This window comes from Alexandromys fortis, unplaced genomic scaffold, assembly GCF_014885135.2.
Source record: "Alexandromys fortis isolate MF-2015 unplaced genomic scaffold, M_Fortis_MF-2015_v1.1 scaffold_23, whole genome shotgun sequence".
Classification (NCBI taxonomy): domain Eukaryota; kingdom Metazoa; phylum Chordata; class Mammalia; order Rodentia; family Cricetidae; genus Alexandromys; species Alexandromys fortis.
In genome coordinates this window covers 15,448,070-15,474,802 of record NW_026067907.1, presented here as the reverse complement: position 1 = coordinate 15,474,802, position 26,733 = coordinate 15,448,070, and the positions used below count along the sequence as shown (strand labels likewise).

Genomic DNA, 26,733 nt, shown 5'->3' with positions numbered 1-26,733 from the left:
TATTCAGTACTATGTATCATAATAAATTATAAAAACACAAGCACTATTTTACAATATTCTTTTGTTTAATCATGTCACTAAGATAACTTAGATATTTATCACATTCTTAATATGTTATATCAGCACACATTTTCATTTATTTCTTTTTCTATCCATTTTTAGAAGGCTTTTAACTTTTTTGAGATTTCCATTCCGTCTTAAAAACCCTTCCACGTAATTCTCCAGACTCTCCTTCAAATTCATTGCCTCTTTTAAATGAATTGTTATTGTATACATATATTTATGCATTATATATATACAAATATTCATAAATCTGGCCCTTTAAGTTTATGCCATGTTGCTTCTATCGTTGTGGAGGAAATCTTCTTTTTGTGAAATTTTAGTATGTAATCTATAAAATTCAAGCTATACCTTAGCTCTTTGAAATGTTCATTATGCCTGACACTCTGCACTACACCTTGCATTTTCTTCACTGTCTGCCTCCAATTCTAGTAACCTTTGTGATATTATTTTGAATTAAATTCCCATGTACATATGTGCATCATGTAATATTTTAATATTTCTGTTATGTTTCTTATTTTAATTAGATTTTCTATAAGAATTATTATAAATTGAAGTTAATACTTTCTATTTGAAAGTTGTATAACATTCATTATGCAAATGTATAGATGTGCATTGCTTAAGTTAATATAGAAGTTATCTATTAGATTATAATTTTTGAGACTGACAATATTTTCATGGCTGTGTACTCAAAAGAGGAATGCTAACTATGGTGTGCTTTTTAAATCTAATATTTAATATTCTCTCTCCTGTATATCCACGCTGGTTGCACCAATCTGCACATCTCTATGAGTCTAAATGAGTCTCCTCATATCAATAAGAATATCATTACATCCCATTAAGAGGCTACCCCTATGCTTACTAAGCCTTGTGATCTCATTTAAAATATTGTTAAATCTTTTGTGTTAATGTTTTAATGATATTATCTTTTTAAACATTTATTGTTTAAAAATTTATTTTATTTTTGAGATCATAAATTTATTACAGAATTTCTTCATTCACTTTCTTCTCTCAACACTCTCCCATATAAATGTTTAGAATTTCTTTAAAATTCATTGCCTCTTTCTTCTTCATTAATGGGTATTTCATGCATAAACCTGTATATCCCTAAATATAAGCTATGTAATCTGTATAATGCTACCTGTATGTATATTTTAATATAAGCATATAATATTTTGGGACATAATATTTAGTGTACCCCAACTAAATTTCTTCTAACTCCTTTCATACCTTGTCACTTTTCTTTCGGGAATTAATGCATGTTTTTCTAAACCCACTGAATCCTCTGAGTGCTGCTAGTATGTGCATATCACTAGGACCATTAGTTTTCTATAAACACCAAAAATATTAGCAGGTAGCTGTACTTTCTTGCAGAATCTTTGTTGATCTTAGGGTGATTCAGGTTCCATAAAATATGTTTATAAGAATTCTCATTGATGTTTTTTGAAATGCATTTAGTGTTATTGGCATAACTATATTTTAATTAGCACACAAAGGACAGGTTTCATTAAGACATATTTATACACAATTTGCTTTGATTCATCTTCCCTTGTTGCCTCCTCTATTTTCCCACCTCCCTCCAGTGCAATCCTTCCCCACCCCTAGTGGTGTATTTGCTTTGTTAAAGTGTTGTAGATGCTATTGCTTTCCTTAGCTCCTTTCCATAAACCACTCTCTTTTTGTCTCAGGTCCCACTTTCTAGTTTCTAGGCCTTCTCACACTTATATAAATTCACACATAAAATCAATAGTTACAATTTTATATAAGGTAGAAAATGCAATATTTGTCTAACTTACAGAAATTTCAATAATATAATAGCTAGTCTAGTAATTTCCCTCATACTTTAATAATTTCATTTTCCTTTTTGGATGAATAAGATTTGGATGTGTAAGTTTGTCATTATTTATTCAACTTATTAGCTTCTTGGAAGGTTATATTTCTTAATATTGTTAATTGTGCTGCCCTGAACATGGGTGTGAAAGTATCTTGGTGGCAAGCTATGAAGTCCTGAAAGAATTTTAAAGGCTTACAATGCATCACTCTTTGAAATTTTGGTAGCATTCAAGTGTATAACAATTTGTTCTTTGTCTTTTTTTCTGTTGGGTTGTTTTTAACTGCTATTTGTACCAGATTTTGATTTTGTATTTTGTTCTACTAATTTCAATGCTATTCTCTTCTGATTATGCATATATCCAGTTACTATAGCTATGTTTTACGTAATCCTTATAGGTGACATATTCCTTTGAATTTGCTATAATTTCTTTTTATCATCTTTTTGTATTTTATTGATTTTTATTGAGCTCTACATTTTTCTCTGTTCCCCTTCCTTCCTTTTCCGTCCCCTTCAACCCTCTCCCAAGGTCCCCATGCTCCCAATTTACTCAGGAGATCTTGTCTTTTTCTACTTCCCATGTAGATTAGATCTATTTATGTCTCTCTTAGTGCCCTCATTGTTGTCTAAATTCTCTGGGATTGTGATTTGTAGGCTGGTTTTCTTAGCTTTATAGTTAAAAACCACATATGAGTGAGTGAATGTGATAATTATCTTTCTTTGTCTGGGTTACCTCACTCAAAATTATGCTTTCTAACTCCATCCATTTTCCTGCAAAATTCAACATGTCATTTTTTTTTCTGTTGTGTAGTACTCCATTATGTAAATTACCATATTTTCCTTACCCATTTTTCAGTCGAGGGGTATTTAAGTTGTTTCCAGGTTCTGGCTATGACAAACAAAGCTGCTATGAGCATAGTTGAGCACATGTCCTTGTGGCACGATTGAGCATCCTTTGGATATATACCCCAAAGTGGTATTACTGGGTCTTGAGGAAGGTTGTTTCCTAATTTTCTGAGAAATCTCCACACTGATATCCAAAGGGGTTGTACTGGCGTTCATTCCCAGCAGCAATGCAGAAGTGTTCCCTTTTCCCCACAACCTCTCCAGCATAAGTTGTCATCAGTGTTTTTCATCTTGGCCATTCTTACAGGTGTAAGATGGAATCTTAGAGTTGTTTTATTTATTTATTTATTTATTTATTTATTTATTTATTTATTTATTTATTTATTTATTTTACTGGATTATTTGTTCTTTTGATGACCAATTTTTTGAGTTATTTGTATATTTTGGAGATCAGACCTCTGTCTGATGTGGAGTTGGTGAAGATTTTTTCCATTTTGTATGCTGCCATTTTGTCATGTTGATTGTGTCCTTTGCTTTACATAAGCTTTTCAGTTTCAGGAGGTTCCATTTATTAGTTGTTTTTCTCAGCATCAGTGATACTGGATTATATTTAGGAAGCTGTCTCCTGTGACAATGAGTTCAAGTGTACTTCCCACATTCAATGTGGTCCTCGTCTGGTGGCTGTTCTTTCCTGCTTGTCAGGGAGTTCGCCGCATTCAACAAAAGTGCAAAATGTTTACACACTTTATGAAAATGATTAACTCTTATATGAATAAGTGTTTACAATTACACATAAGTGAAGATTTTAAAAGTAAGGAAATACTTTGTATGCGTAATTTCTGTGTTAAAATAATGAACTAAACCAAATTCACATTTACTATATGAATAGGGAAATGAAACTGTTATACATTGAATCAGTAATAAAGGGGTACAAGTCTGAAGCATTTCCAAGATTCCAAGATCCAGGATTGTTCTCTGAGAATTATAGTTAAGAAAGATTGAATGAAACATCATCAAATAGGCAGGAGTATTTGTATCAGATTTTCAAAAGGGATGAACATGTGGTTTTTATTTGTTTAGTTTGTTTATTATTATCACAATCTCCGTCATGGGAGACTTTATATATAACAGAGCTTGATACAACAAAACAATCAAGGCATGGGTATTTTCACTAGTAATCTGAAGACTGGCATCAGGAAACAGGGAGTATGTATTAGGTATTTCCATTAATGTGGAATTCAGCAACAGAAGAAATAGCCGTGAGTGATATTTAGTTGCATGATACTGGGAAACTTTTGTTTAGGGGTAAAAGCAGGAAATAATTTCCTTGTATATCTCTCTTTTATCTCATTTTTCTTAGACAATCTTGTGTCTCTCTGGATGAATGAAAACTCACTGTGTAGATTAGGATGTATTCCAATTCAGGATTCCCTGCCTGTGTCCCTGTTCTTGGCACCACAGTCACAGAGTCCTGGGAGCAGATCCAAAAGTAAACATTCCTAGTTCAATTGGGCATTTGGTAGGACAATTTAAAGCACGGCTTCAGATCTTGTTGTTATTAACATGTCCTTTGTCTTAATTTAAAGATAGGTAAATAGATCAAAATTAAATATCTGTTTTAATGACACATCAACTTTTTACTCTATTTGATTTTTTCTCATTTTTTGCATTTTTGAAGTCAAAAAGAGGAAATATACACAATTATGAAACTTGGATTACTATACTTAAGAGTAGATTTTATTTCTGATAAGTCATAGTAAATAGCACCTTAAACGTATGAAAATATATTCCATACACACAGAATGATTATATTTGTAGTAGAATAAAATTTCTCTCCAGCTATAATATTTTCTGAATTAGACACTTGTACTTTAATCGTAATTCCCATAGAAGTGAATTTAAGAGTGCCTTTACATTGTAGATCTCTTTGGGACTGCATCACTCATTCACGATATTTTGTTTCTCTCTTTGAATTGTTCTTTACATTTTTCCACAGGGGAACATGTAGATTATCCTAAGTAATTAGCACCAAATACCAAGCATTGTTTTTAAGTTTCTCAAGTGACTTAGTTGTAATGATGTGAATGAAATTAAATAAAATTTCCCTAGGGAGCTTTACCAAGAGAGAAGAAAGTTATAAAATCTCTTTGCACAAAGAAAATAGGTATAATATTAGAAAGGAAAATCTGATTCTTTATTCAAGGTAAGTGGATACTTACTTGGATTTTGAGTACTAGGTGTGTGGGAACTTACTATTATGTCTGACCATAAATACTACACAGACCAGTAGTAGGTGAATTTCTCAAATGGACCACACAAAGTTTCTAATTGTTAACGAAGGTTCACTGGTGCAATACGGTATTTTAATGTTCAAAGTAATAAAACAGATATACTACCTCACTTTTATTTGTGAGAAATGATGGTGATATTTAAAAAGTGAAGTGAAGCCAAAGTTAGGAATGTCTAAATGTTCTATCAAAACCTTACTTTTTAAAAGCTTATTATTAATTTGACTTGCAAAACTTAGTATATGGAGTGCTCGATCATGTTAGATTCTCAGATAAACCTCAGTAAATTGTAGCACATATCCCATTCAATAATATATGTCTGAGAATAAATGTTTGCTGTACAATGTTTGAAGAATATCCATTTCAGCCACTTTTCAGACAATATTTAACAAGTTTGGTGGTTTTGTATAATGCCGTTACAAGCATTTGTAAGATTGTTCCTTACATGGTTAATTTTCCTAACAGGTTGCTCACCAGTGGGATATTTTATGCCGAATAGTCGTTAAATAATGACAAGTATAGAAAATGTTACGAGTTGTAGAATATAAATAGAATTCTACATTGAATTTACCTCTTATTAAACCTAATATCTCAATTTTAAAGAATTGAAACATCGATTATTTTTCATACAGGAAGAATGGTGAAAGTTAGAAGAATTCATTTTCACCCAAGGAAGTTAACTCCTAATATGCATACTAGAGAGACAGTCAACAAACTAGAGAATCTCTGGTAGAAAGGACTGAAACTTTGAAAAGTCTCACTCCCTTTCTTTACCTGGTACTTCTCGTCTTCTCATCATAAAACACTATGATAACATTTCACAAGATAGTTTTCCAAAGATGATAGACTATTATTCTTATAGGTGGGAAAGAAGGAGTCTGAAACAGAATTGTAAATCAAAGAAGAAATAGAAGAAAAACCTCAATTCAGGAAAGGAAATAGTGGTGTCAATATGTCTCAAAGTAATGACAGCATATACACAGGGTACATCAGTTTACTCCCTAAACACATATGATGGAACGATAGACCATAATCCTGCAAGTTGCCTCTGACCTACACACTCCTTCCATGGTATTTATGTGGCTGCCAAAAACAAATAAACAAATTAAGTATAACTGTAAATCTTGAAAGAGTCTAGAAAAATAGCCAGCAGCTTTAACTACCACATTCTTCAGTTCCTAGCTCAAGAATCAGAAAGGTAAAATAAAATACCAATTACAGATTTAGATTGCTTTCAGCTTCAATAAGACAGTGAAGGTCTGCTCTGGCTTAAAGCTTGAAGACTTGCATCTTAGAGCGAAATCCTAGTTTTTCTATTTACAGCTGGCTTTACATTATGTCTTCCATCATCATAGAATACTCTGATATTCTTACAAAGTCGCACGTTCCTAATGAGGTCAAAAAGAATATAATAGAGAGAACTTAAATGTATTAGAGTAAATCAACTACTTTCCATTGCATCTTTTCTGATTATTTACATTTATTGCATATATGAAGCTATCATCATTGAAATATTTTAAAAATCATAAAACTGTACATCACAAATACAGTGATATAAAAATTTCAGAATTTGTATAACATTTCAAACAATTGATTACTTTATAAAGTTTATTTTTACACTGAGGAAGGAAATAAAGAACGTTGAATTAGGCGTTTGACCTCCTTGGATGCTGATTGAAATCATACATATTTTGAGGACTAGATTCTGACCATTTAAGACTTATGCTAATTATGGGTTTTTCTTTATTAAAAATGAAATAGATGAGTAAGTTAAAGCATAAGTGTTAATATTTCTGTATTATAGAAAATATGTGTCCTATTGTAAATAAACTATTGCCAAAATGCAATCCAATATATAAATAGGATAATTTTAGTAACAAAATAGCAGACACATTTCAGACACTGGAAGTAAGAATGTTCTTTGAAGCCATTACTACATGATGGTAGGTAGCTTTGTCAATTAATAAAAATATTTAGTCAAACCACCTTAATGTACTCACTAAATATCAAATATAAATAATCACTTGAAATTTTATCCAGATTGGCTAATGCCAATATGACAGTTATAGTTACAAACTCCATTTATTGATCATGGCTAAACCTTATTATTCAATATTCAGTTGGTGACATGATTGCATGTTTGCATTAGTTCTATTGCCTAGAGAAAATATTGTATATGAATTTTCAGAAAGAATGGAAATCTGATATGATAGACTGCGTAAGTCTTTTGAAACTGAATATTTATTACTTACATGGATTCATTTTTTTAATGTATTCACATGAAAACTTGCTGGGTTTTGAGATTAATTGTTCCTATTCCTTTATGTATTGCATACATCTTCCCTACTTTAGAAAGCCAAATTTTATTTTGTTCATAAATATGTAAAAATTACTTTTGTTGCCAATTTTGTGAATAAATATCTATTCTAATTATGACTACTGCAGTGTTTATATGGTCATGAAAATGGTTTAATAAAATTTTATTTAGTTTCTTCAAGAAGAGCTAATTCTCGATCAAACAAATGGACCGACACAATGCAACAATGCCTAAGGAGTTCATCCTGATGGGAGTTACCCAGAGTGCTGAGCTGAAACTGCCTCTGTTTGTAGTGTTCCTCGCCATCTACGCAATCACCGTGGTGGGAAACCTGGGCATGATCATTCTGACCAAGCTGGACTCTCATCTACACACCCCGATGTACTTCTTCATCAGACACCTGGCCTTCATCGACCTTGGGAATTCCACGGCCATCTGCCCCAAGATGCTGGTGAATTTTGTTGTAGATCAAAACACCATCACCTATTATGCTTGCGCCACGCAGATGGCCTGCTTCATTATGTTCATCATCAGCGAGCTTTCCATCCTGTCCTCCATGGCCTACGACCGCTATGTGGCCATCTGCAACCCTCTGCTCTACGGTGCCGTCATGTCTCCCAGGCGCTGCCAAGTGCTTGTGGGCATCCCGTACCTCTACGGGACCTTCCAGGCTCTGCTCTTCCCTATTAAGTATTTCACGTTGACTTTCTGCGGCACTAACGTCGTTAGTCATTTCTATTGCGATGTTGTCCCCTTGCTACCTTTGATCTGCTCGCAAGTGCAAGAGACGGAATTGTTGACTATATTGTTTTCAGCCTTTAATTTAATCTCGTCTCTTCTCGTGGTGCTCTCGTCATACACGCTGATTCTGTTAGCCATATTTCGAATGCGTTCTGCAGAAGGTAGGAAGAAAGCTTTCTCCACATGCGGTTCCCATCTGACAGTGGTGGTGGTGTTCTACGGGTCCCTGCTCTTCATGTACGTGCAGCCTAAATCTACTCACTCATTTGAAACGGACAAAATGGCTTCTGTGTTTTATACTTTAGTGATCCCCATGCTAAACCCCTTGATTTACAGTTTAAGGAACAAAGAAGTCAAAAATGCTTTGCATAGAGTCTTTAAAATTCTATGAAGACTTTGTTTTGTTCAGTATTAAATAATCCTATACTAATCTTTGATAACTATAGCTATCATGTGATAAAATTTCTACAATAGTTGCACAATTTAACTCCTCATAAAAATGTATTATAGTTCATGTTAACAGATACTGTTTCACTTATATGTACTTAAGCTTACTCTTATAAATTAAATATCAATTTAATATTGCATTCTGACTATCATTTCTTGTTTCAGAATAAATGTTTAATTCAGTAATACACAAGTTTATATTTTACCAAAGGTGGACAAATTAGATACTCTATATCAGTAACTTACATTTTTGTCTGCAATATTTTTTTGCGGGGGGGGAATCTATCTTCACTGTTTTTGTTGTATTAATAAATAAAATATGATTAAAAATAGTCTCTAAGTCTTTTTCAGAAAACATGCCATTCATACAGGTATAAACTAATAAATTTTGAAGACTATCTTGATGACATTCACTTTTAGTAAAGGTGATATTCTGGTTATTTTAATATAAATATAAATTAATTTTGGTTACATGTTTTATAACACTTTGAGTATGAGTGTGTGATCAGTTACGTGTGTTTGTGTGTGTACATAGGTGCAGATCTCCCATGAAGGTGAGAGATGTTGAATCCCACAGGTACTGGTAACAGGTAGTTATAAACAAGTCAATATTAATATTGAAGTAGTGAGCCTCTTCCCTCTGAGCAGTATCTAAAGCCCTGCTCATACTTTTTTAGATGTGACAGCCTGTTTATCTGTTTCTCTTTCACTCAAATACAATGCCTTATTGATTCTGAATTGTGAATGCATCACTATGATATTTTTCAAGGCCATTGCAGAAACAAACAAAAAACAGCTGATATTGAAATGTTAGTGTATGCTTTATTTTATATATGAAAATTAGAAAAATATGGTTTTATAGTTAACTTTCTCTATTTTAATTCTAAAACCAAAATTGTTATTTTCTTATTTTGAGTTTATGTATTTAAAAATATTCATCTGTCTGTCACTGACTTCTTCATGGTTTCCTAATTTTAGCGTTATCGATTTTTTTTGAATAGGTATCTTTCTCTGAATCTTGAAAGTAGCAGGACATGAAATTTCACAATTATCCTCATCTCCCAGTTACATACAAGAAATCTAGCTTCTTAAAATACTCAAAAACATGATTTTGTTGTCTTAGCTTAATAACTTATTTATTGATTTTAATGTATTTTTTGAAAATGTTATACATATGTACAACAAAATATGATCCAATGGCCTATTCCATTTCCACCAATGTCCCCTCACCAGGTAGGTCTTCCAAACTTCAAGTCCTCCTCCTTATTTCCTTTTGTTTAGTAATCACCTACATCCTAAAAAAATGTCAATCTTGTTTTGTAACCTCTGTTTGATTTTTACCTCTTTTATAGTATTTAATATTTTTTGTAAATCATAGTGATATTTTCAAAAATTAAATTCCAAAGGTGCTATATCCATCTTATTTTTCTTTATTTAATATCCCCCAGATGAGAGCATATGAAATCCATTTTATTCAGTGGTATTTCCATATACAATGTTTTTCTATGGCAGTAATTTAATAAGAAAATGTAATTGTGGTGAAAATATTCTAATGAACATTTGTATCATTTTCATTTACGGGTTCTGTTGCCTCCTCCCTCCCCATCTTTGCAGTTTCAATTCTAAGTAGCTTGAATATGATTTTACATCTCCCCCATGACAAACACCCATTTATTGTTTATCTCAGACAAATATCATTTACTGATACAGGTTATAATATAAATTCATGATTCAAAATGTCAATAAGTGGGGGTGTTTATCAAACTCAACTCTGTTCTTTTTTCATATTTCACTGCCAGATTTCTTGGTATGGATGTTTTTCAACCCATGTCCATTAATTCTTTAGAGAAATAGGGAAAGCTGGCTTCTCTGTTTCATATCCTTATTACATTTACATTAGCATGTTTTAGCTGCAATTTCAGAAAATGATATGACATACATCCTTTAAAACGTTAACTATTAAGCTGGTCAGTGGTGACGCATGGCTTTAATCCCAGCACTCAGGAGTCAGAGTCAGGTGAATCTCTGTGAATTCAAGGCCAGCCTGGTCTACAATGTGAGTTTCAGGACAGGTTCAAAAGCTACATAGAGGAACCCTGTCTCAAAACTCCCAACTGTTAAGTATTATGATATAATATTATTTGATGAAATGATATTTAATGTGATTGCCAATATTAAACATGTTTTGAATGTCTCTTGGATGAGTTGTAACCGTAAAAGAAGAATCAATATTTTACTTGCATAATTGACATGTTTCAGTTTTGAAGAATATATTTTATTTTTATTGATGAATAAAAGATAAGTGTGGAGGGCTGGAGAGATGGCTCAGTGGTTAAGAGCACTGGTTGCTCTTCCAGATGTCCCGAGTTCAATTCCTAGCAACCACATGGTGGCTTACAACCATCTGTAATAAGACCTGGCACCCTCTTCTGGCGTGCATACATGGAGGCAGAATGTTGTATACATAAATAAATAAATCTTTTCAAAAAAAGATAAGTGTGGAAAATTAATATGCTGAGTGAGAGTAAGGACAGTGCAAACCACAGAGGGATAAGTTAAGGGATCTGGTTTAGGTATCAAACATTGAATCAAATTGTTGCGACTGTTCCTGTCTTGCATCTGAGAACAACTTGTAGCTATGTCAGCTTTTACACATTGGGCTGATACATTTCAGTTATACTTTGTGCTTCCTGCTTGTGAAGAACTTCAGTGACATGAGGCAATCAGTTATGAATGTGCTCATGTTAATCCATCCCCAACAGTGTGAGCACCTCTTCTTGAATTACGTATGTTTCAGTGAGTTGGCCACTCCACCTACACACAGCACAATGATCACCACTACTTATTTTCTCATGATGATATCATAAAATTAAGAGTTAACACTGCATACTAATATTGGTCTCCTGATATCTTCTCATGTATCATGGGTTATTTTCATGAATTCTTCAATGGTGAGTTCTTTTGAGGATGCCTATATTTTGTCAAGCCTCTTGAAGACCTCATTTCTGTCAGTCAGTTGTTGACTAGGTAACTTTGTGAAGATCCCTGCCATCATTTCTAAACAAAATCTGATTATGCAGTAAAGAAATATTCTAGAAAAGACATCTAATATGAACAGTATATTAGTCCCTTTAGCTTCAAAGATTTTTCTTATGTTTTAGGTAGGTGTGAAGTGATCAGCTAACTCTCTAGTAGATAAATATTATTAATTTGATTATTTAAACAAAATCAAAGGTGCTCAACGGGTTCTGGGAGCTAAAGTCTCCTTAGTTATTATTAATCACTCCTAATAACCACTTGCTTTAGACACTGGTGTGATGAAGATTGCTCCAACTGTGAAATAAATGAAAAACCATATTCTACTATGATATTATACTAGGATATTATACTAGTAATAAAATGTCAGAATTTGACCGTATACAACAGACATTTTTAAAGGGGAAATAAAATTTGATTTCTTTCTAGAAAATTATGCTTAAATGTAACAATCATTATTATTTTACATTTTATGAACTTTAAATAATCTATTATTTTACAGGTTATATAATTAATGGAAAAGATAAAGAGGCACATTGCTATCTTCTTTCTAAGTTTTTATGAAGTATTTACCTTTCAAAGTAAAAGCAATCAATAAATAATTCAAATGTGCCATAGTTTACTGATGTGAAGAAGTTCCTGGCCCCCTGCCTTGTAGGAAGTATTAACATCCTGTTAACAGTCCACAAGCTTTAATTTATTTTTCTTATGCAAATGTGATTAGTCTCTACTCTTCTAGAGCATTCAAATGCCAAACTCTCTGGGATTTGAGAGTGTTGTTTGCAAATGTACTACACTAAGGAAAAATGGAGAGGCAAATCTGTTGAAACGAGATACTAATCTTCCCACTGTTGTTGATCTACCATATGCTCTATATGTTCTATAAATGTTACCTGCCCAGGAGCCATTTCTGGGCACATTATCTTTCTATGAGTTTTTTGACTTACCCTAAGGTACAGAGCATAAACCTATACATTTACAAAAGATGAAGAATAGTATTGTTTTATTTAGTGTCATAAACCATAAATGAATATATCATAGATGTTTAAAGTTCACTGATGTATATTGGAGGAAACAATATTTAATGCAAAATTTTGAATTATGATTTTTTAAAAACTAACAGTTGTTATGGCTAAATTGTTTATAAGAAGGAATAAAATGAAAGAAATTTTTGTAATAAGAAAAAAAGACTTGACACAGAACAATATAGGCCAACAGCGAAAAGCAATAATAAATCTGCATTGGTGAGCACCTGGAAACACAAAAAAAATGCTATGCTGACAGAGAGGAGATAGTTTCTTTTAAGTATCATTTTGGATAAGTTACTCATGAAAATAAAATATCTATAAGTAAAAAAAAGCTGAGGACAAACAAATACATATAACTTGTACATAACTCTGCTATGTTGGCAACCTCTTCTCTTGTCTCTTTCCAAAACCACTAACAACTTACTCCATATTTCATTATGAAAAACACATTCAAAACCTTCTCTGTGATAGCAACCCCACTTAAAAACCCATGACCACCATGACTCTTCTCCATTTTATACAGATCAGCAGGTATTAAAGAGTTTTCCATTAATGCCTCAGTACTAAACTCTGTAGCCTAGTCTGTCAGGGTCCATAAACCCTTTGAGTCTCCATGGAATTTCTCAGATCAGTTTGTTGCTTTGATTCTTTTGAAGAACTGACTTTATGTTTTCTCACTGGGGATAGGATTGGATGACATCAATGTAACTTTGTTTAAAAAAATTCTCAGATAATTTAGGCATAATAAACTGAACAAATTATACACTACCACCTCTGGGAACACCACAAATAATTAGGAAAGCCATAAATTTCCCCTCTCTGGAGCAAAATGAAGAGTAAGTTCAGAGAAGGAAATCAGAACCTCTGTGAGTGGAGAGAAGGGATTTCCATAGGTCTTATGGTAACCTGAGTTCGTAGTCTTCATTGAGTCTTAGTCTTACTGCTTCTTTCACTCTCTGTGAGAACTGTGGCTCCCTGGAAGGTCACAGAAGGTAAATATCTGCTTTGATAATTGTTATCACCTGCATGAGTATTTATTTGTAGGAGAAATTAAAATCTATGAATTGAACACCTGTTGCACACTCTACACGAGGTGAATAGAAGATTTAGAAATTGCAAGTTGAAAAGAAAATTTAAAACCTAAAAAATATCAATGATCTCACCGGTTCAAATTATTAAAATCAGATGTCCAGGTAAAAAATATAAAATACCCAGTTTCATTTTATTTTCAAAAAATAAACAAGTATAATTAGCATATTTTATGCAGTTTTTATAAATAACACATAATTTCAGTGTGGAACTATGAACCCGCACTTCTAAATGGAGTCTTTTAAGGCATTTCATTGTATCTCATAATGCAAAAGTCATTTTAATTTTGGATGGCACCTGCACGTTCACAGGCTTTCATCATTTGTTTAACGTTCCACAAAACTGTTTTTTTAATAATACCAGACGATGTAAAGATTAAACAAATGAAAAAAAATTAAACAAATGGAAAAAATAAGTAGAGATTTTTAAAGAGTTATGAAACTTTTCAGAAACATGTGAGCACAAATTAATTCCTAATTGTTATCCATATAAATATGGTTGAAAACTCAGAGTCTCCTCTTTATAACTTTTGTGCCCTGTGAACCTATGCGGGTCTATTTTGCTTGTGTATCTTAGGACACTCAAAAGAAGCCAGAGATTCTCTTTGTATAGAAAGAAAAAGAGAATAGTAATGGAACCTAGACATCTTCAAAAGGATATAGTAACTGACACTGAAAATGAAAATAGACTTAAGGAATGATCTGGAAGAATTGTTGGAACAAGTTAAACACACCAAAGTGAAAGAAAATTGTCATTCCAATCCTGAATTATTTTACTCAGTCCAGCGCGTCTCATAACACATCAGGATCTGTGTCCTAATGAATTGGGAAGCCTTGTTCAGCCTAGATAGAGGGAGAGAGGGCCTTGGTTTTTCCTCAACTGATGTGACAGCCTTTTTTGACTCCCTGTGAGTGGGAGGCCTAACCCTCTCTGAGAAGAGAGAAAGGGTGGGAAGAAGTTAGGGGGAGTGTGAGGAAGGGAAGGCGAGGGAACTGGAATTGGTATGTAAAATAAGGCTCTTTAAAAATAAAAAGAAATAAAATTAAAGTTTTCAATTAGAAGTACGGTATTTGTTGTTAGTTGTAAGTAAAGACAGGTCTTTAAATAAGAGTAGGGCTCAAGGGTGAAGCAGCAGACAGGGCAGAGGTGGCCCAGCAATATACAGCCCCTCCCCCAGAGGCCTCATTATCAGAAAGGCAAATCCAACACCACTGAAGTCCATTGCTGTGATTACTGCTAACAACCTCAGATTAAATGCATTGCTACTGTTCAAGATTTTAACTTGGGGTCTTGGTGTTTCTACCTGATGCCTAGGCAATATATTTCTACCACTCTACTGTGCACGTTATATGAGAAGTTAAATAACACAGTTTCTTCTTTCATTAAAGTTATAGTTACCTGTTTCTACATCTCACTGTGGCAAGTCTGAGTGAGAAAGAAGCTACATTTAAAACATTAGAATGAATTGATTTTTCTGTGACAAATTGGAACAGATTTGATAATTTTGTCTAGTTTTCCATTTAATGGTACTTATTACTGAAATATTAGAAGTCATCTATTTTAAATACTCCAATGTAAAATTCTGTAATTAATTAGCTATTCATATGAAGCTTAATAAAGGCTAAAACGGTGTGAAAGTGACTCACCACAATTCCTGTCTTTATAGTGTTACATATTAATAAAGTATAAAAATAAAGTACTAATGATCCATATAACAGCATAAACAATATGTTCTAGAAAGAAAACATTCACCTTTTGAGTGTCTTGAAGCCTGTACTATTTTCTTTTTAAATTAGTAATTTTTGTCTTATTATGTGTTTGTTTTTGAATCTTTTCCTTGAATTTTTCTTTTGCTGTTGCTATTTACATTACATGAAAGAAATAAACAAAGACGTTATACAACCACTGAAGAAATAAAGGTGAATATTTATTTAAAGTAGAAAAATTTGGAGTTCAGTTGCAGTAAGTAACAACACACTATAGTGTACTATTTTTATTAATGAAATTTCGGATTCATGTTCATATACTGAAAAAGAAGTTTTTCTAACTTCAATTCTTCATTGGAATGTGACTTTGTTTAATGATATTTCTCAGTAATTTTTATGCTTATAAGTGTTCTAAGTAATTATTTAAAAAGACAGTATCATCAACTCATTGATCATTTAATTTCTCCCCACAAATATTTGTAGACATGGTTCATGATTTCAGCTAAACTACAGTGGACATAATTTAAAATGGAAAAAAAAGTTATTTTAATTAACTTATTTTTTAGACCATAATATAATTACAATATCCCCTTTCTTTCCTCCTTTCAAGGCCTCCCATATAACCCTTCACATGATCCTTCAAATTCATAGCCTCTTTTTTAGTAAATGATATTGCATAAATATATGCATATACATATGTACATGATGGATATATGTGTGTATATATATAAATATGAATACACTCAATATACATCTATGACAATAATATATGTGTATATGCACTAAATATATGCTGTTCACTCCATGTAATGTCATTTCTATTTATATTTTCAGGGCTGACCAATTGCTACGAGATAAACATATAGCTCTCTTTGCAATTTTGACATAGAAGTCCCTTTTTAAAAACAATCATTACAAAACCTACACAGGACCTTAACTGTTCAAACACAAAACTGAACTGAAATGTAGTTATTTTTATGTTGTCTCCATCCTTATATGTAAGCTTGCCTAAACACCATGGGAAATATCATAGATAAAAGATAGACTATTAGAGAAAAAATATGGTCTAGTAAAATATAAAATATAGCAAATATTTCCATATAAGAATTTATTGATTGAATTGACAGTATCTGAAAAAATAATAAAATCATTTTTTTCTCAACCATTAGAATACAAATTTTACATTGTCTTTAACTAATCTAGTAAGACTATAAACAATAATGTTAAGTGTATCCCACAGGAACTTCTTTTTTAAAAGTTAGAACTTCCAATCTTTATTTAACATTTAGAATCAGTTGTAAAAATCATTTTTCTATGCGTCATTAAGTGCTACTTTTTGTCTTGTCTTTGGATTTGCTTGGGTGAGTTTATGCAAAAGTTGATGACACTTGTGTATCTTTTCAGATGGTTGAAATGAGTCCCAGGAACTCAACAGTGCCAGCTGAATTCATTCTTACATGAATCACTCTCAGGCCTGATCTGCAGCTTCCACTTTTGGGTGTCTTCCTAGTCATCTACGGAGTCTCCGTGGTAGGCAACCTGAGCATGATCATTCTGACCAAGTTGGATTCTCGCCTTCACACACCTATGTATTATTTTATCAGACACCTGGCTTTCATTGATCTTGGCAACTGTACTGTCATTTACCCAAAGATGATGGTGAATTTTGTATTGGATCAAAATGTCATTTCTTACTATGCCTGTGCCATACAGATGGCTTTCTACATCGTTTTTATTATCAGTGAACTTTTTATCTTATCTGCAATGGCCTATGACCGCTATGTGGCCATCTGCAACCCTTTGCTCTACAGTGTCATCATGTCTCAGAGACGTTGTCATGTGCTGGTGGGCATTCCATATCTCTACAGTATCTTCCAGGCTGTGTTAATAACTAGTAAGATTTTTACATTGACTTTCTGTGGCTCTAATGTCATTAGCCATTTTTACTGTGACAACATTCCCATGTTACTTTTGCTGTGTTCAAATGCACGTGATATAGAGTTGGTGATCATATTATTTTCAGCACTTAATTTGATCTCCTCCCTCTTCGTAGTCTTAGCATCTTACCTTCTGATTCTGTTAGCCATATATGGAATGCATTCTGCAGAAGGCAGGAAAAAGGCCTTCTCCACTTGTGGGTCTCATCTGACAGTGGTGGTGGTGTTTTATGGGACTCTACTCTTCATGTACGTACAGCCCAAATCCACCCACTCATTTGAAACTGATAAAATAACATCTGTGTTTTACACTTTAGTGATTCCCATGCTGAATCCCTTGATCTACAGCTTTAGAAACAAAGAAGTGAAAAATGCTTTTCTAAGAGTCTTTACTGACCAATGTAAACTTTGTATTTAATATAAAATGCAGAATGCTAATACAAAACTTGATAAAGAAAGTATATGTCAATACTAGTATCTATATTAGCAATTCCTTTTGATTTACAAAATGAAAAACTCACAATAATAAACAATATTATAATTCATTCCATGTAGTCATGTAAAATATTCATTAGATAGCTACAGAACTCCAATAAATGTCATTTTTCTTCCAACATCTTTAACTTTTGATTAATATGTTTTCGTATTTCCACTGAACTAATATTATGCTAATGGGAACACATGTTTAAATATATTTATGTAACTTGTGTGGTTTTTTTTAGGTTTTCATGGATTTCTTGTCTTATTCTTTTCTGTGTTTGAACACTTGTCTACTTAGTCTTGTTTTCATTTTGTGTTTTAAACCTAAAATTGTGGCAAACAAAATTGATAAAGCATAGACATGATGTCTTTGAACACTATAAACTTTAATATTTCTGATATTCTCTCCTATATAACTTATATAATTAGTTGCAATATTACTTAATTATTTGTAAAGCAATTCTAGATGACAGATAACATTTATTATACATTGCTATTTATTTTCTGAATTCCATGAATTTTCAGTATTACTGGTTCTATTTTGTTAATAGAAGATTTCCAGAATCTGTGGTTACATTCTTAATTTTGTTTTTCTATGCTGAGTATTCAAAATACTTTCAGGAGAATTACAAGAGGATTATAACTTTAACAGTTTTCAGAAATAGTATACAAACATACACATACATACACACTGTTGAATCCCCATCCACACCCACTAGGGTTGGTGTTTTTAGTATTGTTTGTATTGCAATTTTTGGTTTTCTTAGTGAATTTTGTGACATAAAGTATACATTATGTCTAATGTGTGCTCAATAGGAATATTTGTGCATTTATTTTGAACATAAGTTAATAATTGGTCAGAAAATTTTCTAAGTTTCACTAACCATGAATTAACTCTGCTGTCCTGGAATGTATGTTTGTAGATCACACTATCAACACTACTGAGGTCTAATATGTCCCCCAAATTCATGTGCTTCCAATTAGTAACTATAGTGTTTCTAATGGGAATGATCTTATAAGCTAATATATTTCAAAGGTTAGTCCCCAGTTGGTAGAACTATTTGTGAAGGATAAGGAGGTGTGGCCTTATTGAAGGAGGTGTGTCCCTTGGGGTCACTTTGAGGTTGCAAACCCTCACGTGATTCCAAGTTATCTTTCCTTGCCTCTTGTTGATCAAAATGTGAGCTCTCTGCTAGAGGTCTAGCACTATGCCTGCCTGCCTACTGTCTTGTTCACTACCATTGCAGTCATGAATTTTAAGACTCCAATAAACTCCTTTTGCATAAGTAGTCTTGGTTGTTTTATTTTTTACAACAATAGAAAAGTGACTAAGACAATAGACAACGTGATAATATAAAGGTAGGCCCTTATTATTCACTTAAGTCCTCTAGGAAGAGCACTTACGGACTAGAGGTGAAATTAGGACCATTAATGTAGTACATGAGGTCAACATTAAGCAATATGAAGACAACTAGCCAGTTGTCTATGAGAGGCAGACTTTGTGTAGACATCATATATGCAGACATGTTGGTAATGAGCGTAAACATTCCCACATATGAAGAACTTCATTTCTGTCCCTTATAAGTGGTCCTGTGGTGATATTTCTTTACAGCTGTGAAAATATAGACAAATGCTCAGGAGCTGAAATTTCTGTTTAAGCCTTCACAGTCTGCTTTTTTGGTTATTCCAGCCAACCCTACTAAGAGACTAGAACCAACCTTCTAAGCTCAGGAAAATCATGTCCTCAATTTTATATTTTTTGGTTTACATTTTTTAATTTATTCTTATTAAAAATTTCCACCTCCTCCCCTCCTTCCATTTCCAGTCCTCTTCCCCCAAACCTCCTCCCCCTCCCTCCCCAGTCTCTGCTCTGTGGGAAGTCTAAAGTCCTTCCCCCTCCATCCAGGTCTAGGAAGATGAGCATCAAAAGAGCCTAGGCTCCTACAAAGCCAGTACATGCAGTAGAATCAAAACCCAGCGCCATTGCCCTTGGCTTCTCTGTCAGCCTCCACCGTCAACCACCTTCAGAGAGTCCGGTTTGATCACATACTCCATCAGTCCCGGTCCAGCTGGCCTTGGTGAGCTCTCATTAGATCAGCCTCCACCGTCTCAGTGGGTGGGCAGACCCCTGGCACTCCTGATTTCCTTGCCCATGTTCTCCCTCCTTCTGCTACTTATTTGAATTGAACATTGAAGCCACTCATATATTTTCTCACTCCTCCCTCTCCTGCAAATCCTGCCACCGCCCTGACACCCTCTCAAATTCATGACTTCCTTAATTATTATTTTTACACATATTTGTGTGTGTGCGCATACATTACCAAAATATTTGCATAATGTTCTTTTCATTTATCTCAGACATAAAAGTATTTTCATTGAATTAGTTAAGTCAGATGATAACAAGGACCATAAAAATAACTTCTTCAAACTGGTAATAACTGACCTTCTATCTCAGTTAGCTGCTGGAAGTTCATTTGTTTGTCACTACTACTGACTAGTGTCTGTCTTCAACCGATTGCATCTCTCTTAAATATGAAGAAGATAAATAACATTGCTATAAATTTTACTATCCTTAAAAGTTTGACAGGTGTTTTAAATAAGCACTCCAGATGGTTGCTAAACTGTGGTAATTTCAAGTTATCCCTGGTGCTTTAACTGACATCTAGGAGCACATTCTCTTTGAAGTGATACCTTGATCAGCATATATATGTGTATGTTTGTGTGTGTGTGTGTGTGTGTGTGTGTGTGTGTGTGTGTGTGTGTATGGGGGAAGGCCTTGATCTTGCCTCAAAGTGAAGTGTCAGGATTTATTTACTCCTCTTGGAAAGTCTTACCCTTTCTAAGGAGTGGAGAGGAGGGGAAGAAGGAATGGGAACAGGCATAGCTATATAAAATGAGAAAAGATCATATTAAAAAATTCTTAAATAAAACAGGAAAATTAAAGTACATAACATAATTTTCTGTTTATTTTGTAGAAATATGAATTTATGAACATCTTCAGGCTTCTAGATTGGAAGTGGCTAACATTTTTAGTTTTATTTACCCAAATTATTAGAAATATTACTGAGCTATATTCTCTATAACTATCTGGAGATGAATTTTCAAGTTGCACAATTGTTTTATATAAATATATATTGAGAGTATTTATGCATGGTATATAACTATATATTGTTGTATATAGTTTCAAGTAAATATATACACAATATCTATTATAAAAGTGTGTATATTATAATGTTATAACGAATCATTACACACCAGCACACACAATTTCCCTATGTTAATGGGGATCCCCTAGAAATTTAGTTATACTCATATTGGTCTGGGATCATTCAAGATATCGCTTGGTATCTGCCAAGAGACAACCTCGAAAGGTGAGGAAAAATATAAGTTATGCTCATTTTTTTCCCACGTGAGAAATGCATGAAAAGCAAGATAGAGGCTTCATCACAGGTAATATAGAGTATTGTCATGTGACATTATGTGTCACAGATACCTTCAATGTTTGTGTAACATTTATATTTTCATTTAAATAGTGGGGACACAGAAAACTGTCAACATTTATTATTCAGTATTCAGTGATTCTTGCCACCAAATGTAACTGAGGTACAATAAGACTTTTCTTCTCTTTATTCATGTGAGCATTTTTTATATTTCCTATACTTTTAAAGAACAAATTAAAATATATTCCTTAAAATCATTATTCTGTTGCTTATAAAATGTTTGCATTTACATGTTGATTTTAAACTGAAACAAGGACTGAGAGTCAGTAACGGATAACTCTATAGATATGAACGTCTACATGGCACGGTGAAGTTTTTGGCAGCATTGAGAGTTCACGTTGCTTTCCCTACAAACACTTACTGAGTGGCTATGCTTTGGTGACACCAAAAGTGGCAGGCTTTTGTTAGAAAACAAGGATCGTATTATTCTCAACCATTGTTTAAATAGATAGTAGATACTTAAAACGTCAGTCTCATGGCAAATAGAATATTCAAATGTTCTTTTGATGCTCAATGAAATCTGACAGACATAGATACAGTTTTCTTACAAAGTACTGATACAGAGCTAAATCATTAAAATAACCCAACTGATAGTGAAAACTGAAAAAGTAATCAGATTCCCGTAGAACTCCAAAGCTGGAGAAAGGAAGGCAAGACTATCTTCAGACTTAACAAGAAAACAAATACACTCTCTCGCTCTCAGATCAGGAGGAGAAAAAACTCGAGATCCTTCTGAAGTAAGCATGGAGGTGAAGAAAGGGCAGCTAGAAAATAATGACAAGGGATAAAAAGAATAATTGCTTATATGCATGAGCATTCCCAAATGAATACATCATACATTGATTGATATGCTAACTTAAAAAACTTGATGAAGAAAAATGTGCAAATGATCAGAGTCTTACAAAAGGTGATTTACTTATATTTGCTACAAATAAATATAAAAGATACAAGCTAACAGAATAAAGGCTCCTGTTGCCTGAGTATTTTGATCTCAGAATGCTTCCTGGAATATATGTCCACACAGTAGATAGGTCATACTAGAGACATAGTAGTTTTATAAACTGAGAAGAAATTTTTAAAGAATTTAATGCAAATTACATTACTAATTATGTTAATTTATGTGTTTTACTTTTTTGTCCATGTCTTTAGACATGACATTTACTATAATTTTCACCATAGGCATCTCTTTTATATCTCATTTAAAGCATTGGATCTCATTATTTTACTAACTTGATAATAGCTCTCATCCATCAATATGCATTCTACTTCAAGCTCTGTTCAATTTTTTTTATCATTATCGCATTCACCTAAGTTCTATTTGATTAACTATAGGTTTTTCTTAACACACTAAAAAATAATGTGAAGAGATTCTTATTGTCTATAATAACAAAAGGATTTCAATCTTTTCCAGAGGGTTTGTGCATCTTTTCTATAGTATATTTTATTTAGTGCTTCTGGCGTTTTCCCAGAATAACATTTGAATGTATCATTACCCCTAAGGGCAGCATAAAGTCAGGTGTTGGCCACACAGCACTAGGATGCATGAAGTAAGAGGTCTGAAATGTCTTAGTGCAACTGGAGTCTATAATGAGATCCTGGCTCATAGAAGAGGGGAAGGAAACAATATAAAGAATATCTCCTTAAAAGTATCTTCTGTTTTATTTTCTTCACTTCATATAAATGATTAATAGGACAACATGGTTTATTGGCTCATTTATACATATTTTCAACTTCTGTTCAGTGTGTTGAAGTTTGACATGTAAAAACAAGACATGCAAATTTTTTCCATTGAAAAATCTCATGACTGAAACAGTAATAATCTTTAGTTGATGTAATCTTTATAATTCAATGCAATCTCTATCCAATCTAGGCTTTCTATATGATTACAATTACACACCAAACATTAAAGAAGATAATCATTCTCTATATATTGAAAATAAACATTTTTGCTCTGTTTTCTTTTGGTTTAGATCTGAGTGTTTTTGACAAGATCCCCCTGAGTCCCACACGTATCTCAAACAATCTCTTTCTGTCACCTTCTAGTATTCTGAACTTACATGCATGTGTGTAGGCCCTACTGAACATTTGGTGTTATTATGAATTTTGTAAAACTGCCTTATATTTCCATGGTTACCATATCTACCATAAAGCTGTCATAAATTGATCCATATATCTACTATCTATCTACTATCTAACTATGGTCTATCTCTCTATATGTATATAGAATGTGTCATGTTTTATAACATCAAAGAGATATTATGTGATATTATTGAGAAAAGGGATAGTGAGATATATTGATGCTTTTTCTGTCTTCAATCCATTAACAGCAGAAGAAGCTTGCTTTTGGATTACAAATATGAAATATATATATGCAGTCTATAAATGTTTGAGGAATGCAATCAAGCACAATTAATGTACCCAGCCTATCTTTCCATCTCTAACTAACTCTATGACACATATTGTCATTTAAGAACAATGAGTTTATAGTCACAAATCATATTTTTTAAAATTTGAAATCATGTTAATTATATTAGTATTGTATATGAAATATCTGTCAGTTGATAGTACAGGGCAGCTATTGTTAACATTGGTGTTTCTGCTCTGATCAGGTTTTCTGATAAGCCAGAATGGGGAATCACAACCTTACAGTGGTGACAGAATTCATCCTGATGGGCATCACAGACCACGCTGAACTTCAGGCCCCATTGTTTGGGCTTTTCCTCATTATCTATCTGATCTCACTGATGGGCAACCTGGGCATGATCATCCTCACCACAGTGGACCCAAGGCTACAAACACCCATGTACTTCTTCCTCAAACACCTGGCTATCACAGATCTGGGTTATTCTACATCTGTCGGGCCCAAAATGTTAGTAAATTTTGTTGTGGATCAAAATACAATATCATTTAACCTTTGTGCTACACAGCTTGCTTTTTTTCTTGTGTTCATAGTTAGTGAGCTTTTTATTCTGTCTGCAATGTCCTATGACCGCTACGTGGCCATCTGTAAGCCTCTGCTCTACACTGTCATCATGTCACAAAGGGTATGTTGGGTACTAGTGGCCATTCCTTATCTCTATTGCTCATTTGTTTCTCTTCTAGTCACAATTAAGATTTTCACTTTGCCTTTCTGTGGCTACAATGTCATCAGTCATTTCTACTGTGACAGTCTCCCTTTGTTACCTCTGCTGTGCTCAGATACACATGAAGTTGAACTGATCATCCTAATTTTAGCAGCCTTTGATTTGATTTCTTCTCTTCTGGTTGTCCTTGTGTCCTACCTGCTAATCCTCATAACTATTCTGAGAATGAACTCTGCTGAGGGCAGGCAGAAGGCTTTCTCCACCTGTGGGTCACACCTGACAGTGGTCATCGTCTTCTATGGAACTTTGATATTTATGTATGTGCAGCCCAATTCTAGCCACTCCTTTGACACAGATAAAGTGGCTTCCATATTTTATACCATGGTCATACCCATGTTGAATCCCTTGATCTACAGCTTGAGGAACAAAGACGTAAAATATGCCCTGAAAAGGACATTGAATAATTTGTGCAAATTATTTTCTTTTGGTTTTCATAAAATATAAATTTTCCTAATCAAATACAGTCAGAAAACATTAAAAACATAATTGCTGCAATGTTAATTTGTAAATGTCTCATTTTATATTATTTTAGCTGTTATATTAGATTAATAATAAAATTGAAAGAATTAAATAAAAATTTTCCACAGTAAGTTGATTTTGTACAAAAGTGGAAAGAATACACACCAGAAACCTCTCCCCTAAACAGATGTACATGCGCATGTGTGCGCTCATGCGTGTGCGTGCACACATGCACACACACACATACATATATACACCAGCAATAAGGAGAGAGACATGATGAGGCAACATGGGAGATTATGACAATTTCAGAAAAAAAATGACTAAGTTCCTTGTGTGTTTATCATTTGTTGAATTAAAGCCCAAAGTAGCTGATCTATTTGATCATTTTGTCCATGTAATTGCTTTATCTCAGACTTAACCTTTACTTCTTAATATAATAGTTTTCATTTATATTGCATAATTTTACCTCTGCTGGAGCAGCCTGAGCCAGAAACCTCTGCCAATTGCTTACATGAAATAAAATTCTTATTACATTGCTGAAATAATGACTACCCTAAACACTATTACATTAGTTCTTTGTCAATACTTTCATTTCAACATATACTGTAACTCAGTAAGTAATGTAAATATCATTACTGTCCCATGATCTTGTCTCACTCGACCAATTTTCTCTATCATCAGGGACCTATCATTTAAGATCAGTACTCTTAAGCCCTTCATAAATGTGCTGAGGAGTAAGCTTGTATTCCTGTTATTGGCTTACTTCTTAACTATCTGTAAAGTATTAGATATTTATAAAATTATCTAGAGATATGATGACCCTAAGTATGTGTTTATATATTTCTGTAAGAGGACTACATTGAGTTTTTTTTTAATCTTTTCAATATGTTTATATGTCTCAAAATTAACCAATATGAAAATACGTTTTCGGTGATTCTCATTGGTTGCTCATATCAATGTATCATTTAGTCCATGAAAAGAAAATCAAATGATAGTATATATTTCATTTATTTTTCCTTTGACCTATACAAGTATACATTGATGGCCTTAGACCCTTGAAGTTAAAATGAGTCTGGAAAATAAGGATTTGCTTATGTTTTACATATTCATGTTCAAACCATTCTCCAGATTTTACAGTGAAAATATTGGTAATTTTTACATAAAAACATTTTGTTTTAATTTTGAGAACTTATTACCAGATTTTTATTTTTAGAAATATCATGCTCTGTTAGTTATTTAAGATAAAAAGAAGTGACCCAACAAATTAATTCAAAACTGCGTAAAAACATAAAGTACAGCAACAATAGCATACATAATAAAAGGGACAGTATAGGTGATGAAATTGATATTTTATTATTTCAGTGATTTTTAAAAATTATTTCTGAGACAACAACCCATACTGAAACTCAGTTCAGCATAAACTCCCTGTGTAATGCAAACTGGTGTAGAACAGGGAGCGATTCTCCTCCCACCTTTCAAGCACTATGACTTCACGCTCCCATGCCAATTATAATTTTTTAAAACAGTCTTTGCTTTGTTTCTTCATTTGCCTTCAGTACAAATAATGTTACAAGCTGAAGACATAGCACAACAGTTAAAAGCACTTGCTGATTGTGAATAGGGCCTGAGTTCAGTTTCCAGCACTTACACCAAAGAAACACAATGGTCTGAAACTAAAATTCCACGGCTTCTGTCCTTATGAGAAGCTGAATATATCTAGAGCTCAAAAATGCATGTAGTTACACACAGAGACACATAAAAATATTCTTTTATAATTCTATATGTGTTCCATGAAAGTTTAAGGAGTCATTTTAATGCATAT

General features: G+C 33.2%; 2 protein-coding genes and 1 pseudogene across 2 annotated transcripts; all 3 read left to right on the top strand.

Annotated features, from left to right (window-relative positions):
- Positions 1-7,547: 7,547 nt before the first annotated feature.
- Positions 7,548-8,474, top strand: LOC126497632 (olfactory receptor 8K5-like). Its single transcript, XM_050135769.1, has one exon. The coding sequence runs from the start codon at positions 7,548-7,550 to the stop codon at positions 8,472-8,474; it is 927 nt and encodes a 308-aa protein (XP_049991726.1).
- An 8,313-nt stretch (positions 8,475-16,787) lies between these two features.
- Positions 16,788-17,744, top strand: LOC126497670 (olfactory receptor 8K5-like; annotated as a pseudogene).
- A 6,189-nt stretch (positions 17,745-23,933) lies between these two features.
- LOC126497624 (olfactory receptor 8K3-like) lies at positions 23,934-24,893 on the top strand. Its single transcript, XM_050135761.1, has one exon. It carries the CDS (start codon positions 23,934-23,936, stop codon positions 24,891-24,893), a length of 960 nt encoding a protein of 319 aa, XP_049991718.1.
- The last annotated feature ends 1,840 nt before the right edge of the window (positions 24,894-26,733 follow it).

Excerpts from the sequence above, each read along its gene's own strand:
- LOC126497632 (XM_050135769.1), top strand. The coding sequence starts at position 7,548 with ATGGACCGACACAATGCAACAATGCCTAAGGAGTTCATCCTGATGGGA.
- LOC126497624 (XM_050135761.1), top strand. The coding sequence starts at position 23,934 with ATGGGGAATCACAACCTTACAGTGGTGACAGAATTCATCCTGATGGGC.